Genomic DNA, 15,584 nt, shown 5'->3' with positions numbered 1-15,584 from the left:
TGCTATGGATTTGGTGCTGTTTAATTTTGATTAATCCATGCTTAATCAGTGCATTTGCTCATGTGAAAAAAAAAATGAACAGTTTAGGTTTCCGAATGCTTGAAAATTAAGTAGTGAAGTGCATAATGGATGAAAACTTAGCTCTCTTTTTGCTCATCAAAATATAAAAGCAAATTACCGTTGGGTGTGTCCTTGTGTTAGAACTTCGAATGGAAAGCATTCTTATCCAAATGGTCCTATTTGTGTTTGGCATTCTTATCCAAATTACCCTTTTGAATAATCTGTTTTTTTTCCTCACCAGCTTTTGCTTTTGCTATTTTGGGTAATACTATCTCGTATATCATAATAACTATCATTATCACAATTACGAATAACAAGAATAAAATTAAAAGGGGATAAGATAACTTCAAAAAATTTGTTATATAAAGATTAAATTCAAAATAAAATATTATGTACATGAATTGGATATTTAAACCCATAAGACATTTCTAATTATTCAAATCAATGTGGGAACCAAATTAAGTAAGACTCAAATCTCAACTTTTGGCATTGGATGGTGCCTTGAATAAGATTACTTTAAATGAAAGACATTATTGAAGAATTTAAAATGAAAAACTCCAACAAATGATGACACCAGTAGATTAGAAATAGAGTTTCACTGCTTAATGATCTCACTAGACAGGCAACTCAAATAGAATTCCCGAGTTTACTGAGCTGAAAATTGGATACAAGCTCCATATGAACATGCCACATTGACCAGAAAATAAAAACAGAAAGAAATGTCATTCCAGAAACTTCTCCTTACACAAAAGTTGAGTCGCAAGTCACATCTACTTCTCAAGTACAGCTTGCTACATGCTGGTAAATTGTAATGCCTATAAACCTATTTATCTGGCTCATCCAGTTCCAATAGAATCAAATTTGCCATTCCCCTGAAACATAGTAATCAAGCATAGCTTTCTACATCTTTCTCAACAAAGACAATTGTAATTTCAGCAAGATTCTCAAGGACTGTCTAATGCTCCAATTGAATTTTCATGGGTAATAGCAAGTGTCTGCAGTATCGAACAAAATACAAGTTAATGATTAATTTATCAATAACATTTCTAATAAGCATCTGAAGTTGATCACAAGATCTTGACATGCACATATATTATATAATGCCCGTATCAATTTACCATATATTCCCATATATATAACACAAGATCAATATCCACAAAAGACAAAACATAGTATTTACACATCAGAGAAAAAAGCAATTATCATAGCCTTGTAAAGACCCAAATCACAATTTTTCATACATGCAGTGGATTCGGAGATATGAAATATAGAAAAAATTGATGGTACTTACTGCATAAATTGTTCTTCAGGTTGGTGTCATAGCTCAGGGTGTGTACTAACTATCATATGTAGAATCTGATATCTTCAATGCTTTTTGAGGCCTTCTGTACCACATAATTGCGAACCACAGCGTCCTTAAGAGAACACCATTTACAAAATGAGGAATGATTATGCGTCCCCAATAAGGGTAATATGGACCGGGCAATTTGATTAATGTGAAGAAAATTGCAATTGCAAGTAAATGCCATGGAACTTCTGCATCCTGAAAACCAAACTAGTTTAAATCAGGAAAGTCAACCAGGACTTAAACATGATCTTGTGACATAACAATACCAATTTAAGCCCCTAACAGACCTGCCCAGTAATACAAGGCTAGCATCTAGGGGTATTCACATATATCATTAAGACAAGCTAGATGCTAGTATTGGAATTTGGAATCCACAGTAAACGGGCACAAAGGGAAAATCTATTGAAATCATTGTGTTGTTAATTCATTATCACATATCTGCAATGTGAAAAACTTCATAAGAAGCATGCTTCCTTGTTAGCAATTCAAACCACAGAGGCAATGTGGCTACTCAAATCCTTTTGGAAGGAAGAATGCTCTATGGAGCTCAAGTATCACAACTGTTTTTTCAGAATTCGGAAACTATCTAGTATCTACCAAAAATAAAACAGTTTAATGCTCCATTCAACTATTCTATCTAATATCTAGATTACAGAATGGTACATAATCAATGATTTTTACCTTTAGTCGTGGAGATAATTCTAAAGCAGTCTTCTTAAGGACCCCAGCAACAGCAACACCAAAGAGAAATGGAATAGGAACAAGAGCCAGCTTCCTTTCATGTCCACAGTAAGATAACTCACTAATGGAGGTAACTACGAACACAGGTACAGCTAGGTATTTTACTACGGCCAAAACAAGATCAAGAATGAGTTGAATGAAGTTGTCCAACGTTCTATTCCACGGGAATTTCTTCACCGGCTCGGGTGAACTGTCCCAAAGCTTTTGTGCCTTGTCTGTCAATTGGTTCAATTTCATCTTCCCATGGTCATCTGATTGCTGTGCAGACATATTATTCATAACACACAAGATCTTTGGGCGTGTCTTCAAAGAAGCAGAAAATGTCTTAACACTTAAATTCTTCTGAACAAAGCATGATGAAACCTGCAACGGTACAAAGAAGAGTTTTCAGCAGATGAAGCCAATTCAGCAGACTATAATCTATGAATGCCTTAGCTAATTGTACCCTAAACTGCAAAAAGAAATCATTTCTAAACGGAGTGTAAATTTTGCCAAAGATTCATAATGTTCAAACCAAATAATAACCAGCACTTTTCAGATTTGACTAATTCCATAATACACAATCACAAACAAACAAAGAAATAATATATGTAAATAATTATTTACACTTATCATTTGATTACTGTAAACTGTTATAACAGAATGACCGAATTCAAGAGTGTAAAAATTAAGCCTCTTTTTTCTTTTTTCAAATATGCATACGGAACACCTTTCATTCAGACTACAAGATAATATGAACACTATAGTAAGAAAAGAAGCTCTACCAGCAACTGAAACCATAGGTTTTGTACTTTAATTTAATAATATAAATAATAACAGAATAGGAAACTTAAAGCATAAAGAGAAATGCAAAAGGGTGAAGAAAGGCGCACCTTGAATCTCAGGAAACGAGAGGAAGAGATAGGAGACAGAAGGTGAGAGGGAGAGGGAAGAAGAGCAGCCATGTTTGTGTGAATTCCAAAGATGAAAACTTGAAAACTGAACCAATTCAATTCTACTCTTTGGACTGAACACTACACACTCACACTTCAACAAAATGAGGTGCTTTTCTCACACGTTTTTGTACATAGTCGATAGGTAGCACATGTATACAGGGTATTTTATTTAAATAAATATGAAAAAATTTAATTCCTAAAATGCAAAAAAAAATTTCTCAACATACATATGAATTTGCTTTTTAATTAAAAAAATCCTTATACAATACTTTTAGCATCAACTTTTTTTAATAATACACAATTATATTAATTATTTTTAATTATTTAACTGTATAGGATTAAATATTTATATCGGGAATGCTACACATCCATGTAATCATGTAACCAAGTTGACCCAACACAAAAAAAAATCTAATACCATTAAATGAAATGTGAAAATACATGTGCCTAACACACACAAAATCGCTCTTACCCAACGCTTCTTCTCCCCACGCTTCTTTTTCTTCTCCTGCGCTTCTTCTTCTTCGCCTTCTTCTTCACACAGTACTCATGGTGAACTGAACACAGTACTCATGATGAACCGAACATAGTACTTATGGTGAACCGAACACAATACAATTGTATAGTATTGAGTGAACGAAACATAATCCATTATATAAAATCAAATAACTCTGCCTACAATTTACATATTATCAATTCAATTCAATTCAATTCAGTACACCTCCTTCCATTTAATTCAATTCAAATTAGCAATTGCATTCCATTCAATTCGATTCAAAATTGAATAATCCAAACTTTGTCAGTTTGATTCGTTTCAGAAGAGTAATCCAAATTGTTCTCCTGTTTACCAAAAAATTATGAACCCCTAAACACTGAACCCTAAACCCAGAACCCTAAACACTAAAACCAGAACCCTAAACACTGAACCCTGAACCCATAAACCATAAATCCCTAAACCCTAAACCCTGAACCCAAACCCTGAACTCTGAACGCTAAACTCTAAACCCTGAACCCGAACCCTAAACACTAAACTCTGAACCCTGAATGCTAAACACTAAACCCTAAACCCTAAACTCTGAACCCTACCGTAAACCCTAAACCCCTAAAACCCTGGACCCTGAACCCTAAACCTTAGACCCCTAAACCCTAAACTCTCAACCATGAACACGGTGAACTGAAATTAATACACGGGACGAATCAAAAGTTTGAAACACACTGAACTCCTGTACACTGAACCCTGAACTCATAAACCCTAAAGCCTAAACTCCTAAACCCTGAAATCCTATCGTTATTCTTTTGTTGTTATTGCTGCTGTATTTTTTTTGTCTTTTCCTCCTTCTCTCTCTGGTGAAGAAGCAGTAGAAGGTGAGGAAGAAGAGTTTTGAATAGTGCAGAATGAACAAAACACAGTACTCATGGTGAACCGAACACAATACAATTGTATAGTACTGAGTGAACGAAACATAATCCATTATATAAAATCAAATTCAAACAGTTTTCTGCAGACCGAACACAGTACTCATGGTGAAACAATTGTATAGTATTGAGTGAACGAAACATAATCCATTATATAAAATCAAATTCAAATCACCTCCGTCCATTTAATTCAATTCAAATTAGCAATTGCATTCCATTCAATTCGATTCAAAATTGAATAATCCAAACTTTGTCAGTTTGATTAGTTTCAGAAGAGTAATCCATATCGCTCTCCTGATTTGAAGTTAGTCATTTATTGTTTCGTTTCAGAAGTATAGATCGAAGAAGAAAACGAAGAAGAATAGGAAGAAGATAAATGCAACCAGATCGAAATAAGAAAACGAGAAGATGAACGCGACTAGAGGAGAACGATGAAGGCAATGCAGATCAATAAAAAAGAACGCGAGCAGAGAAGAAGAAGAAGGAGGAGGTTGACGTTGCAGCAGAAGGTTTACGTTGAGCAAAACTCTAGGTTGCAGCACATTATATGTAGCGCGTATTTGACAAACGAGTGAGAGGTGGAGGACCCACGTGTGGAAGAAATTGCTTGGTTAACAACCATGTAAAAAATACATGGATGCAGAACTTTTCCGTATTTATATATAACTCGTTTGCAACTTCGCATCGTTAGAAATTTAATTTAAAAATAAAATATGAATTCCTTTGTTACAAGTGATAACTATAAACGCATTCATATTTAGTTATTTACTATTGTTGGTTGAAGTCATATTAGATGTTAGATTTGATTGTTTTTAATTTTATGAATTATATATAAAAACCTGTTCTAAATATTTAATATTCAACTATTTTAAAATTAAATGTGTTAAGCTATTATCATAATTATGACATGATGTAATCTTAATAAAACGAATTATATATTAACACAATTATAAGTAACTTAACTACTAAGATAAATTTTATATTAGAGTAAAATATTATTTTTGTCCTCAACGTTTGGGGTAAGTCATATTTGTGTTTCTAACGTTTAAATAATTTTATTTGTATTCCTAACGTTTATAAAAGTGATTCAATGTTATCTTGTCGTCAATTATACTAACAAATCAGATTGTATTTTTCAATAATTTTCATTTGGATGAATTCATTATCAATTAGGTCTCATTCGGATATGTTAGATTGTACCCACTATTTGTGTTCAGGTTCAATTATGTCCTTAAAAAAAGTGAATTATGTAAATATTGCGAGAATTGGTTTCAACTTTAGATGAGCTATTATTTGAAGTAGATTATCAATTTTAGAATTTCAACTAAAGCTCATGATGTGTAATTTATGGCAGAATAACATTAAATTAAATTACTTTTATAAACGTCAAGGATATAAACAGTGGCGGAACTTGAAACAAAATTTTGGGGGGCCAGATAGAGGATAATTGTTAAGATACTTTTGATATGGATCCCATTTAAAATAAGTTCGTCTAATCTCATCTCTTTGGTTTGAGTGATATTGCCAAATTTAAAGCTGTTTTCTAGGGTCTCGTTCCAAAGAAGTTAAGGTCAAACTCATCAGATGTAACTTTTTGAACTTTTAAATGTTGTATCTCACTTTTTTCGTGATTTATTAAAGTAGAAGAACTATCTACTGATGTTGATATTATAAAAGTTATATGCCCTCCTTCTTAAATATTAGCCATTCTCTTGAAAAATGCATCAATTCTTTGATTTTTCATTATTATTTTATATAAAATTTGAATATATATATCATGTAAAATATATAAAGAAGAAGTTAGAAGGACAAATATTAAAATTTATACAAATACAATAATATTAATACTTATTGAATATTCTATTTTTTTATCATATAAAAAATTAAATTAAATAAATAGTAAAATATAAAATAATATTAAATTAAATAAATAAAAAATATCTAATTTTTTATATTTGAACTTAAAGATAGAGGAAGTGTTGCTTATTGAACTCATTGGGTACTTTAAATCATAGTAAAGTATTTAAGTCAATTGAACTATTTTTTATCTTTTAAAAAAATATTACTAATTATTTTATAAAAAATTGGGGGCCATGACCCTCTCTTGTCTGAACTAAGCTCCGTCCCTGAATATAAATATACAAATAGGACTTACTCCAAATATTAGAGATAAAAATGATGCTCGACTCTTTAATATTAATTTCAAAATTATCACTTGCTAAATTATTTCCTATGAAATGTTCATAGTCATTTTGGCCATATGTTTTATGTGCGGATGTACATCCAGTGTAAGTTTATCAATGGCGGGTGTACATCAAGCGCAAGTTTATTAATGGATTCTTATATAATAGTTGACCCATTTGTTTGTTATTGCATTGGTAGTCTTGCAATTCGTTATTATAAATTCTTATACCTACATATTCTCATTTAATATTGATTATTGTAGGGTTACTTATTTAGCTAATAAAATATCACTTAATGCAATTAAAATTTTCAAAATAAAAAACAATTAGTAAAATGATAAACTAAAAAATTAATCACACCTAAGTTAAAACTTAAAATAACAAAACACATATTTTATAAAAATTATAAAATTAATAGAAATCCTTCAGTTTACTACCTTATTAACTTGTTGACTTTAAAGGATTTAAAATTCATAATCTTGTTAGATTTGCCGACCAATTAATCCAAACCGTTTGTTTTCTCGTCATGGAGCGCAATAATTCTAAAGTAATCCCAGTGGAAAGCTGGCAAGCATTTGCTTGTACTTTTTCAGTTATATTTTATAAACACCGCGTACTCTGACTCTCCACTCATTGCTTGCAACCGCTTCCTTCAAACACTGCATTTTGCTTTCATCTTTTTCCTTCGGCACTTTGAGAGAGATGGCTGAACAGATCCCCTATGGTGTTGCTACTTCACTCATCAACAAGATTGCTTCACTTGCCTTTCGTGAAATCGGGAGGATCTATGGAGTCATGGATGACCTTGAGAAGCTGAAGGCCACTTTGGAATCCATCAAACTCGTGCTTTCTGATGCTGAGCTCAAACAAGGCCAGGATGCTACTGTTGCCCACTGGATCAAAAGGTTCAAACAAGTGCTCTATGATGCTGATGACTTGCTTGATGATGTCTTCATCAAAGACTTGCGCCGCAAAAGAATGAGTCAGGTGCGTGGCTTCTTTTCCAAGTCTGTGAATCCAATTCTTTTCCGTGCTAAGTTAGCTCGTAAGATTGAGAATATTCGGAAGGAGTTTAATAATGTTGCTGAAGAGATGTCTAAGTTGAACCTGAATCGGAGTTCGGTAATTCTTAAGCAAGATGAGTGTGCGTGGAGGGAAACAAGTTCTTCCGTTTTGCAATCAGAGATAATTGGAAGGGAAGAGAATAAGAATGAGATTGTTAACCTGCTGAAGCAAACTCATCCGAACCGAAATGTTTCTTTAATTGTTGTTGTTGGTATGGGGGGTTTAGGCAAGACAGCCCTTGCTCAGCTCGTGTACAATGCTGCTAAAGACCAGAACCTCTTTCAGAAATATATATGGGTGTGCGTTTCAGAAGATTTCGAGGTGAAAACTATTTTGAAGAAGATGCTGGAGTCTTTAAAGAAGGATGCTGGTGGTGATTCATTAGAGGCCCTACAACAAAAGTTGCGAGAAGAATTGAATGGGCAAAATTATATGCTTGTGCTTGATGACGTGTGGAATGAAGATCATTCAAAGTGGAGTGATTTAAGAACTCATTTGATGTGCGGAGGTCAAGGCAGTAAGCTATTAGTGACGACTCGTAGTACATTGGTTTCTAAAGCAATGGGTATTGACGAGCCGTATGTTTTGAGAGGTTTGACAGATGAGCAATCATGGACATTGCTAAAGAACCTGACATTTGGTGAAGATAGCAGCAGAATGAGATCTGAATTACAAACAATTGGAAAGGAAATTGCAAAGAAGTGTAAAGGAGTGCCATTGGCGATCAAAATAATAGGAGGCTTCTTACGGATAAGTGTTGAAGAAATTGATCAATGGTCAAGTCTTCTGCATGGTGATATTTGGAGGTTATGTGAAGAAGAGAATAGTATCATGCCGGTCCTAAATTTGAGTTACCGAAACTTGCGTCCTGAACTAAGACAATGTTTTGCGTATTGTTGTCTATATCCAAAAGATTCGGTAATCGGAAAGGATGAGTGTATTCAATTGTGGATGGCCCAAGGTTATCTTGCAAGTTTAACTGGAACGCAATCTATGGAAGATGTGGGTAATAATTATGTGAAGATTTTGTTAATGAGGTCATTCTTCCAGGATGCATTAATGGATGAAAATGGTCATATTAGGTTCTTAAAAATGCATGATTTGATGCATGATCTTGCAACGTCAGTAGCTGGAAATGATTGTTACTTACATACTGAGGGAAAAGGAATTGTTGGAAGACCCATGCATGTGGCTTTTGAAACTAGTACCATTTGTTCATTGGATGTGCTTGATGTTTGCAAATTACGGACAATCATCCATTGCAACATTGCTAGAAATTTAGCGGGCAAACTCTCTTTTATGAAAAAACTGAAGTGCCTTCGTGCTTTGAATTTGTCATTTAATTCTATGACTCAGCTACCAAAGTCCATTGATAAAGTCAAACATTTAAGATACCTTGATCTTTCATACTCTCTAAAACTAAGAAGTTTGCCTGAATCGATTGGCAATCTTGTTTGTTTGCAAACATTAAAACTAAAAGGTTGTAAATCTTTAGTTAGTTTGCCTGAATCGATTGGCAATCTTGGTTGTTTGCAAACATTAAATTTAACATTTTGTGAATCTTTAGTTAGTTTGCCTGAGTCAGTTGGCAATCTTAATTATTTACATACATTGATATTGACTTTTTGTAATAAACTTGTTTTTCCAACAAAGATTATTACAAAATTGATCAATTTGAAGGAGCTCGACATTGAAGGTTGTAAAGCCTTTGAAGATGGCATGCCAGTAGGATTGGGGAAATTGCTTTCATTGCAATCCTTGTCAAGTTTTGTAGTAGGGAATAACAAAAAAGATACAAGTGGCAAATTGAATGAACTGAAAGAGCTTGTTGACCTCAGAGGCAAATTGACCATTCGTAATTTGGGTTTGGTAAAGGACGCGGCATCGGAATCTAATGAGACAAATATGAGATCAAAGAAACACATTCAAGACCTTTCACTGTTATGGGGGATCAGATGCTCTGATTCCAGTGAATATGAAATAAGAAAGAGTGAGAGTTTGGTGTTATTGGATAATCTTTGTCCCCATCAAAATCTGAGATCACTACATTTGGAAGGCTTTCCAGGAGTGAGGTTTTCAGATTGGCTTATCTCGCTAATTAATGTTGTTCGCATATTTCTCTGGGATCTTCCCAATTGCAAACATCTCCCACCTTTGGAAAGACTGCCTTGCCTTCGTGTGCTCAAGGTTGATCATATGGGATCGCTGGAGTGGATGGATTATTATGAAAATATTGGTGATGTGTTTTTCCCGTCTTTGGAGGAACTCGTAATCAATTACTGTAACAACCTGAGAGGATGGCAGAAGAATGCAAATGAGACTCAAAACCATCTTTCTCTACCTCCTTTTCCCCGTCTCTCTTATCTCCGAATTGATAATTGTCCAAAGTTGACCTGCATGCCTTCTTTCCCACACCTCGTTGAGTTGGAGTTAGGAGGGGGTAATAGCGTGAAGCTGATGTTGGAAACATGTATGGTTAAGCATGACTCTTCATTCATCTCTCCTCTCTCTCATCTCAAGCACTTGTGGCTTAGGGAAGTTACAGGGATAGAAGCAATGGCAGTGGACTGGATGAAAAACCTCACATCGCTCCAGAGTCTCGACCTTAGTAGATCGTCAGCCATTCAGATTCTGTCACGACACTTGCAATATCTTCCTTCTCAACTTCAAGAGTTGAAGATTAGTTTCAATGACGACAAGCTTGACCTCTGGAAACACACACAAGGTCGTGATCCTCCTCATGCGCTCTCTTCTCTGCAGACAATCATCTTCTCCCGTTGTCGGGACATGAAGGCTTTACCAGAGCAGATTGGCAACCTCCAATCACTAAGGGTTTTAGAGATTAGGTATTGCCCTAAATTAGAGTCATTGGATGAAGCTGACCGTTGCCTTACCAACATACACACACTACGGATCTGTGGTTGTCCAATCCTAAAGCGCAAATACGACCCTGATAGTGGAGAAGATCGGGCCAAGATAGCTCACATCCCAAACATATCCATATACGGAGATTGATACCCTCAAAAGGTAATAACATTGTTTGCTTTTTTCCATTTTCATTACAAATGCAATATATCTGAAACCCACATTAAATTTCTAATTTTATTTGATGCAGGGGATTCTTGCAAATCATTTTCTTCTTGGCATACTTTCAAATTTCAATATGCCGATATCTGCTGCTTCAATGGGAAGATACAAATACTTGGTCTCATCATTCCATTTTGCAAAATGTTGAATCCTCAAGATGGTCAAATTCTGACCCAGTTCCTCCTTTGGGTACAACACTGATTAAAGTATTGTCCATGTCATTTTTTTCAATTAAAGCATTTTTTTTATTCTTCTTCATTAAATTTATGAAATTAATATTTAAATGCAGTTTATTTTCTTGGTTAGGTAGCATGCAAAGGAAATTACATTCAGCTATAAGCCAATTACCCTAGCTTCAAACTTATTTAGGTAAGAACCATTTATGTGATTCGAACTAGTTAGAGTTGATTTTCCCACATTTCCATTTCTGAATGTATCCAGCAGTATCTCTGACTTCCTGGAACTTGATATAAATAAATTCTCTTTATGAACGAACTAGCAAACTTGTCTTAGAAATAAGTGGAGAAAACAGAAAATACAGAAGAATAATGAGTTATGAACTCAATTTAGCAATATTGCAAGGTTGAGTACTCGAAAGCAACAATATAATTGTTTGATAAGAAATTCAATTTGCTTGTTTTGTTGCTTAGTTTGAAACAGTCGCTTAAATTCCCCTTTTATTTTTTATTTTTTGGTTACTGCATACTCTTATCCACAGTTTGTGGAATAACCCGGTTAGCACATGAGATGGAGTGTTATGTTTACAACAAATCGTGTATGTAAATGCATAGGCATGGCTTATCCTTCAGATTTCAGTTGTGGCATCTAAAAGTAACTATGGAAAAAGAAGAGGATTCCAACTTAGAAAATAGGAAGCTGTTCTTATGATAAATATTTACATCAAGGTAACACCACATATTTTGTTTGCACAATGCATAAAGCAAGACAATTAGCATTGAATTTTTTTTCCTAACATTTTAGTGGCATGTAAATTTAAATTTATTTGTGGATTCTTATGAATAGTTGTCCTACTTCTTGATTATCTGTTTTTATTCTGGTTTGCATTGTAGATTATTTCCAGAAGAAGTATCAGAGATGGATTAAGAGAAATGTTGCTGGTATTGAACTACTTGATCTGCTTTTGGTGTGGAACACCTCTGATGTCATCACCTCTCTTAATTTAGTTGGAGCTTCCTTCCAGTCTTTGCAATATTTGTCGAGAAAGAAAAGGTCAATTTCTTTTGCTATCAGAAACCTATCAACTGTTATATTTTAAACTTTGTTTCATAGTTGAGAATGTTTCGATTATTGCTTGCAGTTCTTGGGCAATGGCATATAACTCACTATCCAATAGAGCGCCCGTCCTTAGAAGATTATTGGGTTTGGATTCTCATATTGCCTCTTCATTTTCCTTGTTTATAATTGTATGTGCTTTCCCATTTTTTGGTTTATATCCATCACTTAGCTGGATGTGTCAATAAGTCAATTTGGTATAATTTACATTTTCTATATGTTTTCCCCAGAAATTTGCCGTTCAAGCAAGAGCATTATCTGGCTTCATGTGATAACGATTACTTGACTAGTTGGATCCATATATGGTTTTGTGGCATCTCCCCCTCCTGATGGCCATGCCGAAGGGAGCGGGTAGAGTTGCTGGGTAGGTTATTTCAAGGCACAGTGGAGATTGCTTTATTTCTTGCTTCATGTGAAAGATTTTCCTACATTTGATTTCAGGTTGGTTATTATGTAATATGGTTGTGGCTATTCGAGACGCAACATGGTAATAGGAGGTTGGGTATGAATTGGCATGTGTGTTCATTGAGATAGGCATATTGTACGGGAATTTATTGTTCAAACTTCCCATTTTTGTGTATATTGTTCTGTGATCTTGTGATGTGATATCATAAACTTTGATGTATCACCTACTGTGTTTCCCTCTTGTTTTGGAAGCACACTTTATCTATCTAAAACGAGGATTATCACAATTCAAAGCTCTATTAGTACTGCTCTTATTGTAACATACACTCATTTTCATTGAATGAATTTAAGAGTTCCTGATATCTATTTGTACTCAAACAATTAATTGTGCCTTGTGTTAAACACAGATGCTGTTTATTAACAAACATGGTTTGAAAGCCTGTTACTACTTCTTGCATTGTGAACATTATAAAATTAAAGCCTAGTCATTTTATTTCCTTGAAATAAGTATTGTACTTGCCATGAGATTCAAACTAATGCGTAAACAAAGCAATGCTGTGGTTATCAAATTTGTTGATTTACTTTCAAAATTGCTAATTTTATTCAAGACAGGTAAAAAATATACATCAGCATTGCTTATTTCTAAGTAAATGAAGCATAACATGTTTTCCATAATCCCTCTCTTCATCTAAACCTTGAAATGATAAATTTGAATATTTTCAACATCAAGCTTCATGAAATTGCTGTGCTTTCTAGTGACTAAAAACTTGCCCCAATTGTAAGGCTTGTATTTGGCAGGGTTGTTCTCATTTACCAGCTCCTCTAATGGTTCCACCATGGTATAGTGTGAAGGATTCAAAAAGAATGGAATTGAAAACCTTTCTTTCTCAGAATTCACCATAACTCTATGCTCAACACTTTCATATGCTTCATTGCTCCAAACCTGTGCAACAACAATACACAACTTTATATTCTTACAATGATGCCACATTATTTCTAATTATTCAGATCAATATTCAAGATCACTTTGACTCAATATTAGTGAATTAGTACCTGAATCATGTCACCAACATTAATGATATAAGCATTCGGAGTAGGCCTAACCCGAACCCATTCGCCATCAGATTTTCGCTTCACTTCAAGGCCACCAACATCATCCTGAGCAAGAATGGTTAACACACCAGAATCCTTGTGCCTACCAACTCCAAGAGCAAGGTGTGGTGAAGGGCATGGTGGATAATGGTTCAGCCTTATAAAGCTTGTTTGGTCTTTGAAGAACTCATGGAACCGTTTCTGTGGCAAACCTAAGCTCAGAGCAATAAGTTCCATCAACTCCAATGCTAGTTTCACCATGTCCTTAGCATATTCTTGGCATACCTCTCTGTACAACAAAAAGGGTTATAAATATGAGACTAATCAATGCTATGTGCTAAGGCCTTTTAATCTTAGTTTAGTTATTTCTTAAAATAATAATGAATAACCTCAAGTATGGTGGATAATGAGGCCATTGATTATGCCAATGAGTGACATCTTGATTATGAGGATCAAGAGAAGCAGGGACCAAGGTAGGTTCCTCAACAGAGAAATCAAAGACCTCTTTCCAATCTCTAACATTCTTGGTATGCTCTGTGTCATAGTAACCAAGCACTTTCACAGCATCTCTTCTAACCTTGTTCTTCTCTTCTTTGCTCTCACCAAAGAACTCTCTAGCTGCAGCTTCAACTTTGTGTCTGTGATCAAGTGGGACCCCATGGTTGATTACCTGAAAGAACCCCCACTCTTTGCATGCACTGCCAATTTCCTTCACAAGCCTATCAAGGGCAGAAGGGTCTTTTTCTTTTTCTCTTGATGGGGAGAGGTCAATCATAGGGATCCCTTCTGCTTCACTGAAGCATAGCTTTGGCCTGTGTTCTGGGTCTTGGATGAAAGCTGGATCCACCTCTCCCATTCTAATTAATTATGCTAATTCCTTTAGTTTGATTAGTAGTATGTGATGAACGGAAGAGTGATGAACTGATGATCAATTAATATATGGCTTCAAAATCCGATAAGGATTGGTGTTAGTGTAGTGTAAAATTTGATGTGTGTTGATGCATTGAACCTAGACATGTGTTTTTGTTTGTATATGGTGAGTAGGTGGTGAAGTGTTGGCAAAATATGCAACGTTAATTCGTTAAACAAAACAAAGGAAAAAATGAAGTTAGAAAGAAACACAAAGAGAAATAGAATTATAGAGTAGAGATTAAGATTAGAGAAGGCTGCACGATATCGTTGAGAATCATTATGATTTTGGATTTGGAAATTTCTTAGTTGTGTGACGTGTGCACATGCATGGCAAAGGTTGTCTACATTCAAAATTTTAGTCTGTGACGTAAGTGTGCATTTTTTTCTAAACAACAATAATATAGATTATTTTTCTTTCCATGCGGCCGTCAAATTTTCTTTTAACTTTTTGAAAGTAATAGAAGTAAATTTTCATTTGAAAATAAGAAAATAGCATTAAAGAGCATAATTGGGATGGTTTTATGATTGTGGATAACTAGTTTTGAAAAGAATGATAGTTTTTCTTTTAATATAAATATTGGGAGTTATATTTATATAAGAGAAATAGAAAATTCTTTCTTTTTTGTAACAGTAAATTGTTATTGTTTTAAAAATTAGTAGTTTAGGGGGAAAAAATTGGACACTAAAAGAAGGAATACATATGTTATCTAAGGATTAATTACTCTGTTGGTCTCTATAATTTTGCGAAATTTTTAATTAGGTCTCTATACTTTTTTTTCTTTTTAATTGGGTCCTTGTACCAATTTTTTTTTCAATTAGGTCCCTCTTGGTAGTAATTGGCTTAATTGTATAGGAACCTAAGTAAAACAAAAAAAATTGGTGCAGAGACTCAAATAAAAGGAAAAAAAAGTTTAGGGACTCAATTGAAAAAAAAAATTAGTACAGGAACCCAATTAAAAGGAAAAAAAGTATAGGGACCTAATTGAAAACTTTGCAAAACTATAGGGACCAACAGAGTAATTAAACCGTTATCTTATTAAGTTATTA

General features: G+C 34.3%; 3 protein-coding genes across 11 annotated transcripts; 1 reads left to right on the top strand and 2 right to left on the bottom strand.

The window, feature by feature from the left end:
• Positions 1-611: 611 nt before the first annotated feature.
• Positions 612-3,233, bottom strand: LOC112784668 (uncharacterized). The gene is made up of 4 exons (XM_025827959.3): positions 3,022-3,233; positions 2,090-2,512; positions 1,352-1,603; positions 612-1,055 (listed from the first exon to the last, which is right to left on the bottom strand). Exons 1-3 carry the CDS (start codon positions 3,091-3,093, stop codon positions 1,397-1,399), a joined length of 702 nt encoding a protein of 233 aa, XP_025683744.1. The 5' UTR covers positions 3,094-3,233; the 3' UTR covers positions 612-1,055; positions 1,352-1,396.
• A 4,005-nt stretch (positions 3,234-7,238) lies between these two features.
• On the top strand, positions 7,239-12,895 carry LOC112784181 (putative disease resistance protein RGA1). 9 transcript variants are annotated; one of them, XM_072231703.1, is made up of 7 exons: positions 7,270-10,775; positions 10,864-11,024; positions 11,142-11,204; positions 11,627-11,740; positions 11,906-12,065; positions 12,154-12,215; positions 12,359-12,895. In XM_072231703.1, the coding sequence occupies exon 1, from the start codon at positions 7,386-7,388 to the stop codon at positions 10,761-10,763; it is 3,378 nt and encodes a 1,125-aa protein (XP_072087804.1). In that variant the 5' UTR covers positions 7,270-7,385; the 3' UTR covers positions 10,764-10,775; positions 10,864-11,024; positions 11,142-11,204; positions 11,627-11,740; positions 11,906-12,065; positions 12,154-12,215; positions 12,359-12,895. The 9 variants fall into 9 exon arrangements, with proteins under 9 accessions (XP_025683087.1, XP_072087801.1, XP_025683085.1 ...); XM_025827305.3 differs by having other exon boundaries at positions 12,154-12,259; XM_072231701.1 differs by having other exon boundaries at positions 10,864-11,041.
• A 215-nt stretch (positions 12,896-13,110) lies between these two features.
• LOC112784182 (protein LATERAL BRANCHING OXIDOREDUCTASE 1) lies at positions 13,111-15,487 on the bottom strand. Its single transcript, XM_025827306.3, has 3 exons — positions 14,015-15,487; positions 13,587-13,914; positions 13,111-13,476 (listed from the first exon to the last, which is right to left on the bottom strand). The coding sequence occupies exons 1-3, from the start codon at positions 14,479-14,481 to the stop codon at positions 13,222-13,224; spliced, it is 1,050 nt and encodes a 349-aa protein (XP_025683091.1). The 5' UTR covers positions 14,482-15,487; the 3' UTR covers positions 13,111-13,221.
• Positions 15,488-15,584: the final 97 nt, after the last annotated feature.

Source organism: Arachis hypogaea, chromosome 20 (genome assembly GCF_003086295.3).
Source record: "Arachis hypogaea cultivar Tifrunner chromosome 20, arahy.Tifrunner.gnm2.J5K5, whole genome shotgun sequence".
In the NCBI taxonomy this organism is placed as follows: domain Eukaryota; kingdom Viridiplantae; phylum Streptophyta; class Magnoliopsida; order Fabales; family Fabaceae; genus Arachis; species Arachis hypogaea.
The sequence above is the reverse complement of the archived record's forward strand: the minus strand, read 5'-3'. Positions and strand labels throughout refer to the sequence as shown.